Genomic DNA, 18,942 nt, shown 5'->3' on the forward strand with positions numbered 1-18,942 from the left:
GCCCCAGCGATCCGGAGCTGAAGGGTGTGCTGGTCGGTGCAAATCTGTTGAAGCAAAGTCCTCAGGCCAAGAGACAAGTGCCACCTGAAGCTGCAAATTACAGAGCAAATGCCCCACCCCCACGACACATTGGCTTTTAAGACTTGCATTTGATATATTTATCCTCTCTTCCCTGTATCTGCATCCAAAGGTCTCAAGTCTGACTGAAGCCTTAGTCTGTGCACATAATGGAGCTCACAAGCTCTATCCAAGAATGATAAAGTAACAGGACAAAAGGCAAAACAAAAAACAGGACAAAATCAGAGGAAGTAGGTGCTACCGGAACAGAAACAGTTCAGTACCCTTGCAAGAGTCACAAAGATGTCACTGGCACCGTGGCTGGGTTCTGACATTTGTAAAGCAGAAAGGCTTCTGGTATTTTACTGTGCATGACTGAGTGCTTCTGAAATGGTATCGTTTAAAATGTGAGCTAGAGAACATAAAAAGTGAACAACCACTTCTCCATGAATACAGTTGCTATCTGTGTCACCACTCTTGGCTATCAGTGAGAGTGATATCCCTCATGTATAGACTTTATGTTTCTAAATTTATACATATAATATTCTATATGTTTATATAGAATATATAAATAAGCTAATAAATAAAGTGAATGCTTCTTAGCCTTTTTTTCCCCAGCTTCTTTTCCAGATGTCTGTATTTCCATACCTTATGATTTAGGCCCTGTTATTTTGAGTGCAAACTTTATGGTACAGAGACAGGGTGCTCTGTGCTTCTGGAGTGCCAGCGTACTTAAGAGACTTCTGCTCATGGTAATTCAGTCCTGCATTTTTTTTACCCAACCAACCAAAGTCCCCTCTGGAGGAAAACAGTGGTTTTGGTTTTAAAACAATTGCACTAAAAATAGGAAAAGCATGTGAAGAGAGAGAATAAGAGCACTTAGCAAAATCTTCAAACTGCTTAATGTAAAACAATAAATATTTTGTGCTATAATGCTGATAAAAAGAAGAATCAAACCATAATTTGTTATTCATTATAGTATTTTACAGAGATTAGGTAGCCCTCATAGTATGTAGTCAAAAATTCTAATAAAAAATGAAAACTTAAATCTAAGAGGTGCAGCACAATAGCATGACTTGGCAAAGCCAGCTTGGCCTTGGTTGAGGGATGGCTTCTCTTCAGCTGGAGAACTATGAATTCCAAACCCCACGCCAATCTTGACTCCTAATCTCACACTAATTTCCTCTAGCAGGACAGCCACTGAAATTGCAGTTTCACAACAAGGTTCAGCCGCAGTGTATAGCATGCAGAGAAAGCCTAAGCTGAGTTCTGGTTTTGTTGGCAATTTTATCACTTAAATCACTGCATGAGCAACAATTATTTAGCCTAAGTAATACTTGGTTGAATTGAGCCACAGTTCCCTCAGAGTATGACTTACTGCTACAAACTTACAATTGTCATTTCATCTACCTTATGACTGAGTCTGATGCATCACAGAGCTCATATTCATACACTATCAATACCAGAAACTTGTTTTCCAGTGCCATGGCATATAAACATTTTCATGAAGTGTTCAAGCAGTTCATTAACATCTAATCATTAGTGGAAAGAAGCATATCTCATTATATTATTATTAATTTGACTTCATTTGATTTTCTCTGATTTTTACCTTCCTTTCCTAGTAAATACAAACCACTACAGGTTCTTCTTAATTTCCCAATTCTTTAGAGCAACTGATTGATTTACTTAAATAAGGGCAGACATGAATACAAATTTACATTCATGAAGAGGGATATCCCTCTAGCAAAAGAGGGATATCCAAATAAATGACGCCAAGGACAGGGTCACACATGAACTGTCCACACAAGAATGCGCCACCCTAAAGCATACACCAGTGGGCAACTGCCACAGACATCAAGTTTTCACTGCCTGGCACAGGAACATCTTTCAGACCCAGCATCTCTGTGCTCTAACCCCACAACACACATGCTCATCACTCAGAAAAGCTGACACAGCAGATATGTTTTGGAACCTGAACTACTGAGATGATAAACTCAGAGTTCAGTGTTTTAAAGCCACAACCAAGCACAGACGCTTTTATGAACAAATTTTATGGCTATCTGCATAGTAATATTTCCTTCTCTAGTAATGATGATCAGCACAAGGGCCTAATAATCAGCTATATTTCTCCATATGAGGCAAAAAAAGTCAGCTCATCACAAAAAACCTCAGTCTATTCCCATTTGTTTCATCCTAATCAACTTCCCCAACCCATTTTGTCAGACCAGTAACATGAAGGAACATGATTACATAATTCCAGCATTAATTCAAGCAGTAAGAACTATCCCAGACAGAGGAGGGAACAAAAAGCATGTCTAAAACTTCCACTGCAGTGTGTCAGTCATCATTACCCTGGAGGTTTGCTGCTTCACCACATCAGTCCTTGAGAACAAACAATTTTTCAAGTTGTTCTTGATAAGTTTATTGTCTGACTTGGTTTTTACATTAAATTAACACACACAATGGATTTGATATTATTACAGGGAACAAACTTGCCCAAGGAGTTTCCAATCCCATATATACCGACAAATTGTAAGCACCTTGGTTCAGCAGGATAAATGTTCACCAGAATGCATCTGGAATCAGGAAAAGCCCCAGGTCTTTTCATTTTACACATGGCTAAATATTCTCCATGTTAAATAATCACCATCAGGCTTCCATTACTATAATTTCCCTTCAACAGCAGGTCAGATTATATAATTTGTTTAAAGTATACTTATCAATAGCGGTGGCGTTTTTTTTGGTAAACTGTTAACATCCAAAATATTTCCTCATTACATTATGTAACAGTACACTTCACATAAATTGCTTTAAAAACCCCTATCTAACCTCAGTTCTTTTCTAGAATTACTATCTTTCATTAATACTGAATAAGAGGTGATTTTATCTGTACCTTTTACTTCAAAGCTTGTTGACAACATGCACCTCCAACCAAAGAAAGGCAAAAAATTAACTGTAAAAATAATTTCAAGAACCAATTAGAAACCTAGTGATTTATTAAACTGCAGATTGCTTGAACCCCCACACATTTTTTATGCCAAGAAATAAATATCTGGTTCAGCAGGCAGACTAACAGAATGCAAATGACTCAAGATTGTTGGACAAGATATACAGAATTATTTTGAATAAAATTTAAAAAATAGGCATACGCAAGGTTCAGGAGAGTTACTAATCCTTTTAAGGGAATATGCCCACTCACACATCTGTATGAACAGAATGAATTTTTAAAGATTGCTCTCCTTTCTTATTAAAATAAAAATGATCAATGAGAAGCCTTTTCCTCTTCAGCATTTCACACAAATACTACAAAATATGCAGAAAAGAATACTAAGAACTATTTCAAACATAAAACAAGTATAGTTCATTTTTACATCTCTCTAGACAGAGATGTCTTCTCTTTGTTGTAGAGGCAAGGATAAACTTTCCATTGTACTCATTTTAAAGCAAAAGGTAGCAGTAAATAAAAAAAATTAGTTATAGTCATAACTATAGTAAGATAAAAACCTATTTCCACAATGGTCTCATTCACAATGATCTGCATATTTCAGCCAGAAAGGTATCTTTCTGTACTTTTGGACAACCCATCACATTTTACTTCAGCTGAACAAAAATCTCTCTTCTTTCCCTCTCAGTGAGAAAAGAGTTACTGGCATAAGCAGTCACACAATAGCATTTAAAGAAAACACACTTATATCTGGAATTATTTTCCAGGCATTAATATTGTAGAAAAATATTAAAGTAATAATATGAAAAATGGTTTATTTCTTATACTAGAAAATAAGAAAATTCAATGGAGATGTAACTTTGCCTGGCGTAATGTCAACTAATTCTACAACTTTAAATACTAAGTCTGACACATAACTAATATACATCTCTAAAAAGTCAATTAAAAAGCCCCATAAAGCACTATAAATTAGCATCGATGCATGCGAAATATTGTCAAGTTTTCCTCACCTCTCTCCTCATTCCCCGAACTTCTGTGAAAAATCGAGAAGAAACTGATTTTCTCCCTGTTTTGTTGATCTATGCAATCAAAAGCTACTGACTTTTTGCAGCTTCTCTATTTTATTTTCCTGCTGCTGAATCAGAATTACAATTGGGTATCTGCTCAAATTAATACTGGGTCCATTTACAAGTGGGTCAAAATCAACCAAAAGAGCTTTCAAGCAAACTGCAATCTTCTCTAGTAATTCACACAAATGGTCCCACTGCTTTTGCAGGATTTGTGATGAAATTATATGCCTGAATTACAAGGCAACTAATGCCTTTTGGCTTTGTACCTCATTGTTTTTCAGGAGCTTCTAATCACTTTGTAGCTACCTGTAACACTCAAATATCAGCATAAAATTTCCAGCAGAGGTTTAAAAATTCAGTTTTCTGATTTCTCCCTGCTCCTGAATTCAACTTGCAGTCCCTCAGCTGAGACCACGTAGCTTCTCTGATAATCCTGAAGCCACATAAAAACCTTTCAGTTCTACCAACCAACACTTCTAATCTTAAGCAAGGTATTCCAAACTGTCAGTAAGAAAATATTTAAACATTTAAAAGTTTAGTTAGATAGTTTATATGTAACCAGCAAGTGCCATCCAGATAGTTTCAGAATGACATCTAATTGCATTATGATACTACTGAATTACATTTTTGCACACCTGTGCAAATTGCCATCTGTGACATTTATCTGTACAAACAGTCAAGTGATACTCTTAAGTTCAGTTTTTAAAGGTTTTTCTGCTGCTGGCATTTGGGGGTAGTGATAAGAAGGCACCCCTGTACCCTGAAACTACTTTACATTCATGTTCAGCCATGTATCTGTCCACTAAATGAACTTTTCAATTAGTTTGATCTTGAGGGAAGAAAAGTGGGGGTTGGGAAACAATGAAAAAGCAAACGTAACAGTCTGTAGTTTGTAAGGGGGCCACTGTATTGTTTGCAATATAGCTGAATTGAAAGACAGTTCACATTTCCTTTCTCTGAACAAGGCCCTAGAATATTCAAGACTAAGTGATCCAAAGTTCCCTGTTAGTTGTCATAATTAAATCTGACACGAAGCACAGAAATTATTTTGTGATACAACATAAAGACTAGCATAAGAACACTAATCTTCAAGAAACCACTAAACTGATTTTACAGGAGACATATATTCAATAAAACATTTTATACTGAACTATTCTTAATATTATGAAATGGAGACAAGGAAAAGTAACACTACTAATAGAAGAGATGTTAACAGATCTCAGTCAGACAAACTATCAGCACTTAAGCGTAGACTAAAATCTACTATTACTTTCAGTGTCTGAGTTCAGTTTTGTGCTGTGTATGTAGTAACACAAAAGGTGACATTTCTTCCCTCCTCTGCACTTTTCTTGGCAAATAGTATACACATATAATCTATGTATATTAAGTTCTGTTATGGACAGTCTAACTTTCTAGGAATAATAGCTACCTAAAGTCCAACTGAGGTATATTAAATATTGAGTTGTTTTCAGTCATTGTAGACCATGAGCCATGCAACCATCACAACAGCAACTCCAAACACTGGCAACATAATGAGGTTCTTGTATTTTTGCCACAATGATTGTTCAACTTCTACTTCGTCTTTTCTTCTCTTATTCTTTCTTCGTCCTTTTAATCTGTTTTCAAAAGCTTCCAGTTCAGCCTAAATGAAGAGAACCACAAGTAGTTGACATTTGTGTCAGAATTAAAAACAAGGAAATGTGCAGATTTTAAATAACATTCCAAAAAAATAAATAAAAGTAACTGTCAGCCAATGAAAGTTACATATCTCTTACAGATGAGACAGTAGGACTACATCCCAGTTACAAAGCACTTCCCTTTCAAGCATTAAACCATTGTTTAGTTTCCTATAAAACACATTGCCAAAATTCAGTCAAATGAAGTTTTTACTCCATTTTCAACTCAGGCTGAATATATTAGGCTAAAATGAGCTTGTTATTTCCATGAAATATGCTAAAAATACATTATTTTTTCCTATTAAAAAACACACTTGTATTTAAGCTATTACAATAACATATATAAGAGCACAGGCTGAAATCTTCAAAGAGGTCCTCCTGTAATAAGGATGCATTCTCTGATAAGAGATAAATAAAAACATAAAAAACTAAAAATCTACCATATTTCCCTAAATTCTTTATACTTGCATGCTTAGCTAAATTTTAGATAATAGCTATAATCTTAGACATGCTCCAAAATACTCAATTTTTTAAGTGTTAAAACTTAACATTTAGTCACTCATATGACTGTAGGTGGTATACAGTGCCCTTCAATAGGAAGCACACGCCCTTAGGCTCAAAAATGAAGCAAAGCAATTGCAAAAATAAGAAGAATGCTAGGCTTCCAACCCAGAATGGTAGTTTCAGGGTCTTGTCTGGAATAAACACTAGGATCCTCTGATCCCTGTTCCTCATTGCCCTCCACATTCTTTTAAAAGAGCACCAAGAGAATACAGACAAAACTGATTTTAGGGTACAAAGCTGCAGTAAAACTGAAAGTAGGCAGCCTAGAATAAAGAGTGAGGGCTGGCATGAGACTCCAATGAGAATCCATCTAATTGCTAGGAAAATCAGAAAAGATGCTCTAAAGGAGATCTGAGACAGACAAATTAAAAAAGAAAAAGTCCAACAATTACCCGGATTTTTGAGTCAAATTGTCAGCTACCAGAGAAAGCATGGGACAAGGTCCTAGGGAGCAGAGAGGCTAGATGAAGTAAAAGGGATAAGCCGTGGGAGCACCAGAGCGCAGCAAGCTGGGACTGGCTGAAGCAGAGGGAACATGGACAGTGAACAGACACAAAGCTTGGCCATGAGAGGAAATAAATCTACAAGACTACTACTGCAGTGCTGCCAGGAAGAGGGACTAAGACAGTACGGTAGGTGCATTAAAGCAACAAGAACAAGACTGTTTTGGGAAATGGGCAGAGTAGTAGTCCAGTAAATAAAATCTTCCCTTGGAACTCAAGATGATTGCCTGATATCTGGTCTTCCCTCACTGACAGCAAATATTTGTCAGTTTCACAAAGCAGCTCTTACTTCCCTTCCTGTGCCAGATACCACTGTTAGCAGGAGGAGACCCATTTTGATGTCTATTCCTTTGTACCTAATAAAGGCAGAAATTGTTGGCTCTTCTCTGACGATATGGCAGAAAAGTTCAGACAAAGTCACATAGCCTTTTTGAAACAAGATTACTTTCAGCTAGCTAATCCTCCTTTAGAAAAGTGAAGTATTTTAATGAAACAGTTTTTCGAAATCCAAAATCGGGAGGCAAGGGCAGAGTTCTCAAAGTTTTATAGATAACATGACAGTATTTCACGTTACACAGACACTAAATAAAATTTGGGGCTTCTATAGTTATTATATACTTGTGATCTGTAAGTTTTAAAAGCAGAGAGCTTTGTGAACTGCAGCAATCTGAATTAAAATACAGGGCTTGAACAATTATATAACAGGCACTGCATTGCTTTCTGAGTGAACTTTATAAAAACCTGGCTAAAAATAAATACATCATAAAAACCAAAATACGGAATGAAAAAGGATTCCTAGGCACAGAATACAAGAGAGAAGCCATCACTATCCTTGAAAAGCTACCTACAGATTTTATGTAACTGTCTTCATTCCCAAAGTGTCACCTCAATGATCTCTGAAAAATAAAGTAACAGTTGTGCCCAGTCTTCAAACTACCTTAACTTTTCAAGCTAAACAAGCTTAGGATTTTTATTTGGAGTAAAGACCTAACTTCTTTGTATACAGACATATTAAAAGTCAAATGAAATGCATTTATTTAAACTGTATACCCAAACCAATATGATGCCAAATAATGTCTACTTTAGTGTTGCTCAGGCACTGGATTTTGCTCTTTCGTGTGTTATTCTCCACATTCCTCCTGCTTTGAAAGGAGTAGCATTCCCATGGGACAATGCAGCTACCTGAATACAAATAACAATGACTATGCAGCCATAAAGTGTATATTCTGAAAGCAAGGATATATTTTTATTTATGGAGACAGGTATGAGTGACTTTTGTACCTTCTAAGGACCTGTTAAAAAATTTTCTTTCTACAAAACAAAAGGAAACAAAATCTTTCATAACCTAGACTTCAGGTTTGAGACTCTGACCTTCAATATTGAAACAGTAAGCTGGAAACCAAATCTTTTACACTAGAGAGGGACATAGAGAGAGCTTGGTCTGAACTGCTGAATACTCAAAGCACTGATCTTTTTTCCACCTCTATCAACTGCAAAAATCCTGGCCTCACAGGGTGCCTCTGAATTAGAAGCAGAGGGAAAGTTTGGCTGCTAGGGACATGACGAGAACCCTAACCAAGCCATCTCTCTTCCACTAAGAGACAAATGATTCCATCTGTAAATGGTATTAGCAAAAGTTGCTACCAAATATAGCAAATTCCAAAATATAAATGTGCACTTACCAGAGCACTAACTAGCTTGTATATAAAAGATTTAATAAAGTATTAGTCAAAATAGGTTTTAAGAAACTGTGAGTAACAGATGAACAGTCTCTATAAAAATGTGCTAATGGGATCAGGAAGCTGGTACAAGGTGCAAACTTTTGTTAGAAGGGAATATACTCAAAAATTCGCTTTTAATATGACCCAACACCATACAATAGTAACATCTTCCAATTTGCATCACAAGACAGCAGATTATGAGATCGAATTGGAAAGGAATCAGTGTTAGATAAAAAGGTTCCAGCAGTTGAGGTTAGTACTTGTGTGCAGTTCTAGAGCCCATTTAGTAGTTACTGTTGTCCTTTTTTTTTTTAAATTGGTTTTGTCCCTTTTTTCTTTTACTGTTGTTGTCCTAACGTTTCCTAATGTGCTGTAGTAACTAGTCACTCTTAACTAACCTTTCAATAGGCTTGATTATGTATAGTTGAAGTTTTGTATGCTGCATCCATCACAAAACACATACACAGGAGCAGTTGCCATATATTGCACAAGGGTACTGTTGGGCTGGCACTGTGAGACTCCTGTGAATGTACAAGTAGAATGCAATGGTGGTGTGACTGCAGAGAGAAACAATCCCTGCTGCAGAATCCAGCCAAAATGATGTTGCACAACATGCTGCTGGAGTGAATCTGCTACAGTTTCAGTGGAGCCCCATTACTGAGACTTTACTAGAGAGACTATAGTAAGTGATTTTGCAGAAGAAATCATTAGTAAATGGGTGGGATGCCTTCTGGAATGCATGAAAAACATGCTTGGTGCAAGATAAACACCAGCAACTTTGAATTTCTAGCTCTAGAACTGTATGCATACTTTTTACATGTGAAAATGTCCATTAGCACACCTCAGTACTTAGCTTGCAGAACCATCAGTTACAGATCTCCTCTACCTAATAACAAGTCTCAGACGTCTATGTGCAAGCCATGCTTCCTGACCTATGTGCCAGAACTAACATTTCCAGGGTCAGCTTGGAGAAGAAGAATTAGATGAACCGTCTATGAGTTATATGAGGGAACATGTGATCAACACTGTAGACAGCTGAGGTATGAATGCTGCAATAAACATTGCATGATGATCACAAAACAGTGCCCGGTCCCCTGGACAATTACTCCATAACTCCATGAATAGGCACACTCCCCTTTGAAAAGCAAAAGTAGGCCTTGCTAGAGCATTGCTTGGTAGACATAATGCTTTCATTAATTGCCTAGAGAATTATCAAAGTATGCATAACAGAAGCTGTGGTCCAGAGAGAAACTGTCTATCCTAATGAGATTGGGGAAATGGCATGAAAAGATCAGATCTGTGAGTAAGCCTCCCTTGCCCCTTTTCAAGCAGGGAGCAAGCCAGTGCTTTGTGATAAAAACAGAGTGACATGCAGGTGAAAACACAAGGTATAACCTAAATACATAAATGTTCTGACAGTTGAGTAAAAGGAGTCAGAAAGCACACACTGAACTTGGAATAAGATTTGGTGTCAAATGCTCACTCAGGCACAGGCGCACATGCCTGAACTGGCTGGAAGGCCAGTTGCAGACTCCAAATGACAAACCTGACCTAGCCATCAGCACCAACCAAGCTTATGGTGTTTGCCTGAAATAGGATTAGTATCAGCATTTCCTGGAAGCCGGCACAGAAGCTTTGTGGATTACAATGCCGACCACATACCCTCACTACCAAGAGCAATTACAATAAATACCCATTTCCTCCCCCTCAGAGACCTTGAAAGTCAAAGACTCATTTAGCAGTCCCGGCTCTTTCATGATGGGAGGGAGAAGGGGAGCTTCACCCAATACTTAAATCTCTGCAGAGGCTATTCAGCATTCTGTGGGTGTTTATGAAGTACAAAATGTTTGATTAAAATAAAGGATACTAAGTATTTTAAAAATAAACATTTTGCATAAAATTATGATAATTGTTTGGGAAAACCAGGCCTTTTAATCTTTGTAAGTAATTTACAGCATACAGAGTACAGTAACAGCTGACAGGAATGACTGTGCATATGACATTACAAACTATACATCTTTAGTTGCATATAAATTAAATTTTTTACTAACAAGAACAAGGTGAGGAGGATATGGGTAAGGAAGAAAAAAAGGTTGATACCTGTTGTCTTCGCTTCTCTTCTTCAATAGCAGCTTTGGCTTCTGCTTCTTTTATCTGTCCAGACATACAAAGTGATAAGCAACTGTTGTAAACAGCAACTAAATCTATTTTCTTATAGAGTCATAATAACTCCTATAGAATGGTTCTCAGCAAAAGGATGCAAGACCTCCATCATGTGAGCTCTTACCTTACTGAGATGACAAAATATTCTTGGAAAAAGCTGTACATTTGGAAAACACAGAACATATAATGGGTGCAAAAGGTTGTAAACTGAACTTCTGACTTGGCAAGTTGAACCAACAAGTATAAAACCTTTAAATAAGAGTTTGTTTACTATCAACTGGGAGAATTCCTAAAGACAGTAATTCTAAGTTTTAAGCAACTTTATCCACAATTCAGTACACCTCACAAATACAGATTAATTAATTAATAATTAATACACACATATTTCATTCCAAGTACTCTAAATAGTCCCTGACTACTAGAGCAAAATGAAACCTCTATATTTGTAAATAGTACAAAAAGTACTGGATAATGCACAACAAAACTACTTTAAAGCCCTTAGTGTAATACAAGCCAAATGTAATTAAAAACATTCCACCATCAGAAAGTCATATGAAAAGAAGTCATGCGAGTTAGAATTGATAATTCCATTGAAATATTTTGCATGTTCAAGAAAGCAAATTAAAGGTTAGAAAGTATTAAGAAAAATGGTGCAGGAAAAACATCAGTATCTAAACACGCCATGCTCTTGAGTCTTAGCTCCTGCATTCAGTTTTGGTCCAGCAATAACAAAAGAATGTGAAGCTTGAACATATACAAAAGATAACAGGGTGGAGTGACTTCCACATAAAGAGATGCATAACTAGGATTCATCAGGTGACTAACAGGGCACCAAATCCTGAAAAGTGTAAAGATGCCAAATAGGGATAAAATGTCAGTAATTATTTTTCATAAAGCAAAGGCATAAAATGAAATTACCAAGAGGTTGGCTCACAACAGAGGGAAGTATTCTACTCCCACAGAGTATTTGGCTAAATCTAGAATTTCAGTGTACAGGACGTTTACAAATGCCAAAAGTTTATGTCAACTCAAAAAAAAAAAAAAAAAAAAAAAAAAAAAAAAAAAAAAAAAAAAAAAAAAAAAAAAAAAAAAAAAAAAAAAAAAAAAAAAAAAAAAAAAAAAAAAACAAAAAAACAACCAGGCATGCTAATAGGAGATAAATCCAACAAAGACCAAGAGACAAAAGGACAGCATCTCACTCTCCTAAGTTCCCATAGTCAGAGATCACTAAGTAATAGTAGTAACAGAAAGAGTGTAAGGGGGAAGTTTATGTGCCTGCCTTCTTGTATACATTTTTGGGCCTTTTTTTGACTACTGAATCACTGTCTCAGAAAAGTCAGATGTAAAAATCCATTCATAGCTTGAAATGAGAAACAGTCTTGATCATAATAACTGGATGATCTGCATACTAACAATGACAATAATTTACTAAATATAGTTTGCATAGGTGGAATTTGTTACAAATAATTTGCAATTCAAGAACTTTTGATGACTCAGGAGAAAGCACACTAGTCCATGCTTTAACGCACTGCAGCTCAGTGTGCACTGAGGGCAGGGTCAATAGAATAGTCCTATTTGCAGGTTTTCAGACAAATTTTTAAATTACTGAACCTTGTATTAAATAAAAGCATTATTGAGAATTTCATTAATCTAGGCACAATGGCAGAGTCTCTTTAGAAAAGTTTGTAGAAGACCTTTTCAGCCATGCACATCTGAAATGTTCAAGTCTGGTGTGCAAAAAAACTACACAACTAGCCTCCTGGTATTTCACTGCCATCTAATGGCAAAGCTTCAGCTACAAAAGAAAAAGCGACCCACAAATGTAGGAAAAAACCCAACAGAAATGCTTCTTTTTACACTGCTGTGGTCATATTTGCAAAAGATATGTAGGAATAACATACATAGGTAGAGAGAACCTTAACCATTATAATCACCGTATTGAAAAACATTTCTAGAACTACTTCTTTAGTAAAATGTACAGAAAAAGACACAATTACTCTGAAGTGCATACTCACTAAGTCCCAGACATGAAAATTCTTATTAAGAATTAATGTACTTTGTTTTCAGAAATTCATGTTTGCTTTGCAATTGTGCACTTTTATCTCTCTAAATGTCTGCAGTTTTTATAAGATTTTTTTCCAGTCTGGACATGTTAAAAAGTAAGACACAATAAACTACTTTTGACAAGTGCATATAGTAGGAGACCATTCTAGTAAGTCATTTGCATGGTAAGTCAACACAGGTTACAAAAAGGTGCCTAGTAAGAACGTAAATAGAGCTTTATTACTTCGCATAAACCACTCCCCAAAAAGTAAAACTACATTCTTCTGTAAGCAAGGTACACATGGATAGGTTATGCCATACAGTATCGCTTATAGTAGAAACTTGTAGCCATTCGCTCATTGCATTAGACCATTCCTCCCTGTGGATTGTAACCTCAGGGTGAGAAACTGGCAGTAGCATCGGCTGAGGTAAAACTGCAGCTGACGCTGCACCACACAGAGACATGCTGCTGTGTTCCAGCTCTTGCAGTCAGTTGTGAGTTCACCTTGCTTTAATGAATGACTCTGTATCCTGTGAACTTATCTTCACACTCTTACTGGAACTATTTGTTATGATCATAATTTTCTAAGGGCATCTCCCAAGAGTTTTAGCATTTGACCAGCTTGCAAAGTTGCAGGATTTAGTCTATGTGGTACCTGTTAGAACTTGTCAGTCAACCCTGAAAATCTGAGCAAAAGCAGACAAAATTCAGCTTTACCCACTGAGTTTTTGGGTTGTACATTTACCAAATCTAATACTTACCTGATAAAAACCAAGCAAGTCATGCACCAATTCTTTTTGTTCACATTTTTATAAAGGCTTATTACAAGAACAAGGTTGATATTTTGTTCCTCTGTGTGACAGCATGCAGCAATTTCTTTATGTCATAAAACAGCAGAACAGGGAGAAGTCACATTTACAGCAGACTAAAAAGTATTCTGCAACTGCTGAAAACTCTCCATTCTTCTGGTACAGGGTACCTAATACAGTGTGGCAGGATTACACTCTATGCTAGACAAGCTGAGTGTTCAGTGGCTGCAAAACTTTCACTAGAGATCTAACAATGTCCTCTGAAGCAGCCTGACCCTAATCTTACAACACTAATCATCACTAAAGACTCTTTTACTACCACTAAACATCACTTGTTTTCAGTGAAAGAGGAAAGAATCAGTTCCAACAAACTAAAAGAAAAAAACCCAAAAAGCAGAATATTGTTTAAAATAGTATTTGATTGAACTAATTAACACTGTTCACAAATGCAAGTCTGAAAAAATAGCTGCTATTGAACACTACATCCACTTATGATGTAGTTTTTGCTTAAAAAATAATTGTGTTCATTTTTTCTACTTTTCTTGAAGCACTGAGAAGAAATTATAGCTACAATGGATACATTACCTCAGATGCTTTCCGCTTTATTTCCTTGCATAATGCATCACATTCCAGTGAAACCTGGCCTTCTTGTATCTTGCTGCACTGTATTTCCTGTAAAGAATAATTTGTCTTTTATAATCATTTTCCTATATAAAATTTTAGTTATAATGTTCATTTCTTTATGTCTCATTTGTTTGCCTGAGACAAAATAAGATAACCTTCTGGACCTCTGGCAGAATGAGTTCCCATTCAGAGCCTTAGTCATTTCATATACATTCTCTTAACTGGCTCAGATTACAGGGCAAGGTCTGGTCAGCAGGGAAAAAATTAAGTAATTCTCATTCACACTTTCTCCCCTTCTCCTAATACTGAAGAAATTAAAAAAAAAAAAAAAAAAAAAAAAAAAAAAAAAAAAAAAAAAAAAAAAAAAAAAAAAAAAAAAAAAAAAAAAAAAAAAAAAAAAAAAAAAAAAAAAAAAAAAAAAGAAGGTTAAATGTAAGCAGAAACTGATCCATTTTAAGCACTTGTTCTGTAAATGTCATCCTTGCCCCATCTGCAAGACTTCAGGATGCACAAGACATGTCTTGGAGAAGCCTGAGAACTCTAGGGAACTGCAACCTGTTTGGAACGCTTGAAAGTTAACTGGGTTCAGAAAAATAACTTAAGTGCCTTTTCATTAAGCCAGACTATGTTTTTTTTTCAATCGAGTTATAACTGTTTGTCAAGATTTCTCATCAATTTCTGTTGTTCCCCTCATAATAATATGTAACTATAGTAAACTTGTTTCATTACTTTGTTCTTATCTTTGTTAGAAACTAAGGGTGCTGGTGGCCGTACTTGTTTTTAGGTTTAGAGGGAACCTTAAACTGATTACATCAGTTCCCATTTCACAACATCTGTGCTAGTTCCAACTTATATAAACTTTCCCAGTATCACCAGAGAAATATAATTTGTTTTCCTCAAATCACTCCAGGTCATCTGACTGGTCTTTCCATGAAGCTACAAAAATACAAATGTGCTTGAAGATAAAGCTATCTTAAGTCAGGCAGCTATCATATGCTAGAATTAACAGGATTTTATATTCTCCAGTGAATATTCTGATATAGAAGCCTAGATCTTCAGCTGATGTGAACAGTTACAGCTCTACTAGAGTAACTGGGACTATTCTAATCTGCACCATCCCCAAAAGTCCCCCATACAAGACCAAGAACATGTAAAAAATATATACATCCTTCTCAAATTGCAACTTAGAAATTTACCTTTTTCAGTCTCTTACAGAGACATCGGAGTTTAACCTTCTGGCTGCAGTTCAGAGGACAGCTACCTGAATGACAAATCTCTTTACATCTGTGACCACAGGGCAACTATAAAGAACAAAACATACAAATTAAACTCCCACATCAATAAAACGTTTGCTTGTTATTTACTGTATTTCAGTTCCTGTAGAACAATGTCTCTTTTAGGGGCACAGCTTGATTAAAAAACAATTTCTCCTTTCAAATGTTTCAAGAGCAGTCACCTCCAGAGCAATGTTTACAATTAGCCTAGCTATCTGTATGTGGGGGGAATAGATAAGGTAAAAACCCCCTGAAAACTGAAATTAAGTGTACTGTAGCTATCTGTAGATTAGACAGAGTAATAAAAGAAAAAGGAAAGAATCAGAAGCAAAAACACTACAAAAGAAATTCTGCATGCAAGAATCATCTGAACTATGCATAATTAAAATATAGGTCATCAATATTCTTATCATGTCCAAAAATTCACCAATTCTAAATTTCTGCATTTGGCAGATTATCCCATTTCTGCCATCCGAAAGATAAAGACTTTTTTACTGCCAATATGATTTGTAACACTTATAAAGAAAATATTATCATTCAATAACTGTATTAAGAATTGAGTTAATAACTTATATACGCTGACTGATAAGAATGTAGCAGTGCTCCCAGCATTATATTAGATAAAATACATCAAGAAAGTAAGCAAATTTTTTTCACTGTTAAGGACTTAACTGAAAATATCCCTTGCTCATACACACGTTCATTTTCAATTACATAACCCAATACTGTTTATAATTGAAGACAGAACCTCACAGGAGACATCTAAGCAATTGATTTACAGAGATAGCTTTAAATCCGGGAACTAAAATAGTATTAGACAGTGTTCTTTATTAGAAATGAAATTTCACCTCCTCACTGTCATCAAGAGATTAACACAACTTGGAAAATGCTGTAAAACATATATTTTTGAGATACATTTTTTCCCTTTCATTACAAAGTGAAAATGTATACCTACCTCACTTTATCCAGAAGAATAAGAATACTACATAATTATGAAACTCAGGTGTATACACCGTGATTAGTAAATCTGGAATCTCAGAAGTCCACAGCAATTGGCTCAACATCTGAGCTAGCATCATGAAACACATGCTTAAACAGAACATGAAACTTTCCAACTAAAAATTATGGAACAGATATCCATGTTTTAGTGTCCATGACTGTTACAAACTATCATTACACTGACAGATACTTTGTAGTTTAGGCTCAAGTTTTTTAGTCACTGTTTCATCACATTTCATACAGGCTCAGAAGGAACATCCAAGTCACCATGCTCAGTCCTGAAGTTCAGTCTTCCTACAAGCAGCCACCTCCTATGATCCTTCCAGGACTGGATGAAGTCTTACCATGAAAACAGTTCCCTTTCTGACCCCTTTCTACTGTTTTGCTAAGGAGACTGTTCACCAAAAGATGCACAAGTTTTTTCGAATTTTTTTAGATTTGTTCTAGCCAGTCTAAGCCCCTTAGTTCTTATTCTCATATTGAAATATTTCTCTACTGCCCTTTCATAAAAGGCTCTTTATTTCCATACTATTCCCTTCATTGAATTTCAACCAGCTTAAATCAATGTTTCTTGAATACATAGCCAGAACTGCATGTAATATTCCAAATGACATCTCAGCAGGAAGGCCTTTGTACAATGCCCTAACTGCACCTCATTTTTACTAGAGTATCTTCCCCAATATATCTTGGCCTCTCATTTGCATTTGTCTCCAGCAAATCATGCTGTGACAATAAGAATTTCTGCTGTTTCTTGGAAACTTACTATTAGCTTCACATGCATGGTCTAACCCGTTTTTTTCCTACATCATGCCCCAAATACATGTGTTCTGCAGATGCACTTCCTTAATTCTCACATACTGACAACCCTGTGCAGATTTTCATCAGAAAATTCCAATGTTTATTTGGTGCCAAGGTCACTACTGAAAACAATGAAAGGTCAAGTGTCAGTTCAGTCCTTGGGAAGCCTTCCTTATTGTTAATATCTCTTGCTTCAACTTTTGCTTTAGTTTTGCTTTTGTTTTGGGGTTTTTGGGGGTGTTTTTTTAAAAAAAAATCAAATAGAGACAGTTGTTTTCTTTAGCCCACCTTCATCCTTGTATTAAACCTCTCCTGTATCTAAACTATATATTCACTGAGTAGCATTGACTCACTTGCTCTGCTGAAGACTCACATAGATCTAATCTACTCACTTTATCTGGAGGGAAAAATACACAAACTAGTCACCTTACGAAAGAAGGAATTTAGCTTTCCTTCAGGTACAACTGATCATCAGCAATATTTTCGCCTGAAATAAAAAAATTATTTTGCCTCATTTTGGAAAGATGAGGGAAGAAACTTGTCTTTAACTTTGTATTGCACCAGACTACCAGCCAGAACATGGAGCCTTCTCACTAGTGACCACAATCTCTGCAAAACCAATTTACCACTGCATGACCTCTGTGCAGTAGGAGGGCCCTTCTGGCTCTCTGTCTAAGAGAATCATACAGAATAACTCAATCTAGTCTCACCTGCAAGTCATCTCAAGCTGGCCAGAGCAAGCCATGGCTAGAACTATTACTTCCAGATTACTCTTCTGTTCTCATTAGGCACATTTTCATTAATAGTGGCAAAGCCCAAACAAACAGTCTTATAACTGACATGTCAGAGCTGCAAATTCAAGACAGTAGCCCTCACCTCGACCTCCAGGTACTACAACACCATTAGAGCAAAATCCCAATACTTAAACACACATGTACACATCTAGTTCCCTTCATAGAACTACACAGTTCACATCCACAGGGATGCAGGACAAGAATGAATCTGGCAGGAAAATTTTTTTTTTACTCCCTTCAATGCAAAACCAACATTAAAAAAATACCAAGAGAAGCAGAGTAAAATGCATGGCAAAATAACATTTACCCATGATCTCAGAAAACAAAAGTAATCATTCTGCTGCTTATGCTGAATAAAAAATATAATGGGATGGATTTTGGGGTTTTTTTGCTTGTTTTTAAATTCCATGCTGAACTAATTGGTGCTAAAACTGAAAGTGTGTGCCCCCTTAGATCCCTTTCTACTATACAAGATGTCTTGTCAATAACTTGTGGACTAAAAGCAAAAATGAACAGGCTTTATGCTTGCTATGGCAAGGCCTTTAAAAGAAAAGATTTAATTCACTGAAAAGCTCTGAAAAGAAACCCCTAAAATATTCTACAAGTATTTTCCCCATAGCCAATGCATTCAAATCTTAACATTATATCTGATGATGGTAAAACCCATCAATATCTACGGAGGCTTAATTGACCTCTGACAGAAAGTAATACATACAAACTGTTAGTACACATCTGATAATAAAGAAAATTACCTGTTAGTAAGCAAAACAGAACCTTTGAGCAGCAATTCCAAAAGCTAAGTACAAAAGAGAATTTTATGACTTCCAAACAAAGACAAAAATAAATGTTTGCAGCCCACATATATTTGCAAGGTGGGTTTACAACATTAAATTTTATTTCCA

The 18,942-nt window shown here is 36.1% G+C and overlaps 1 protein-coding gene across 1 annotated transcript in view; it reads right to left on the reverse strand.

Annotated features, from left to right (window-relative positions):
* Nucleotides 1-2,455: 2,455 nt before the first annotated feature.
* The window catches only part of NFXL1 (nuclear transcription factor, X-box binding like 1), a 48,690-nt gene continuing 32,203 nt past the window's right edge, over nt 2,456-18,942 (reverse strand). Inside the window, exons 19-22 of the mRNA XM_027899839.1 lie at nt 15,372-15,476; nt 14,137-14,223; nt 10,636-10,689; nt 2,456-5,713 (exon numbers count right to left, since the gene is read on the reverse strand). Of these exons, the coding sequence (XP_027755640.1) occupies nt 5,540-5,713; nt 10,636-10,689; nt 14,137-14,223; nt 15,372-15,476 (420 nt within the window). The 3' untranslated portion in view covers nt 2,456-5,539. The remainder of the gene's footprint in view (nt 5,714-10,635; nt 10,690-14,136; nt 14,224-15,371; nt 15,477-18,942) is intronic.

The sequence above is a fragment of the Empidonax traillii genome, unplaced genomic scaffold, assembly GCF_003031625.1.
Source record: "Empidonax traillii isolate 1590-97213 ecotype Southwest subspecies unplaced genomic scaffold, ASM303162v1 scaffold690:size337178, whole genome shotgun sequence".
Lineage (NCBI taxonomy): Eukaryota > Metazoa > Chordata > Aves > Passeriformes > Tyrannidae > Empidonax > Empidonax traillii.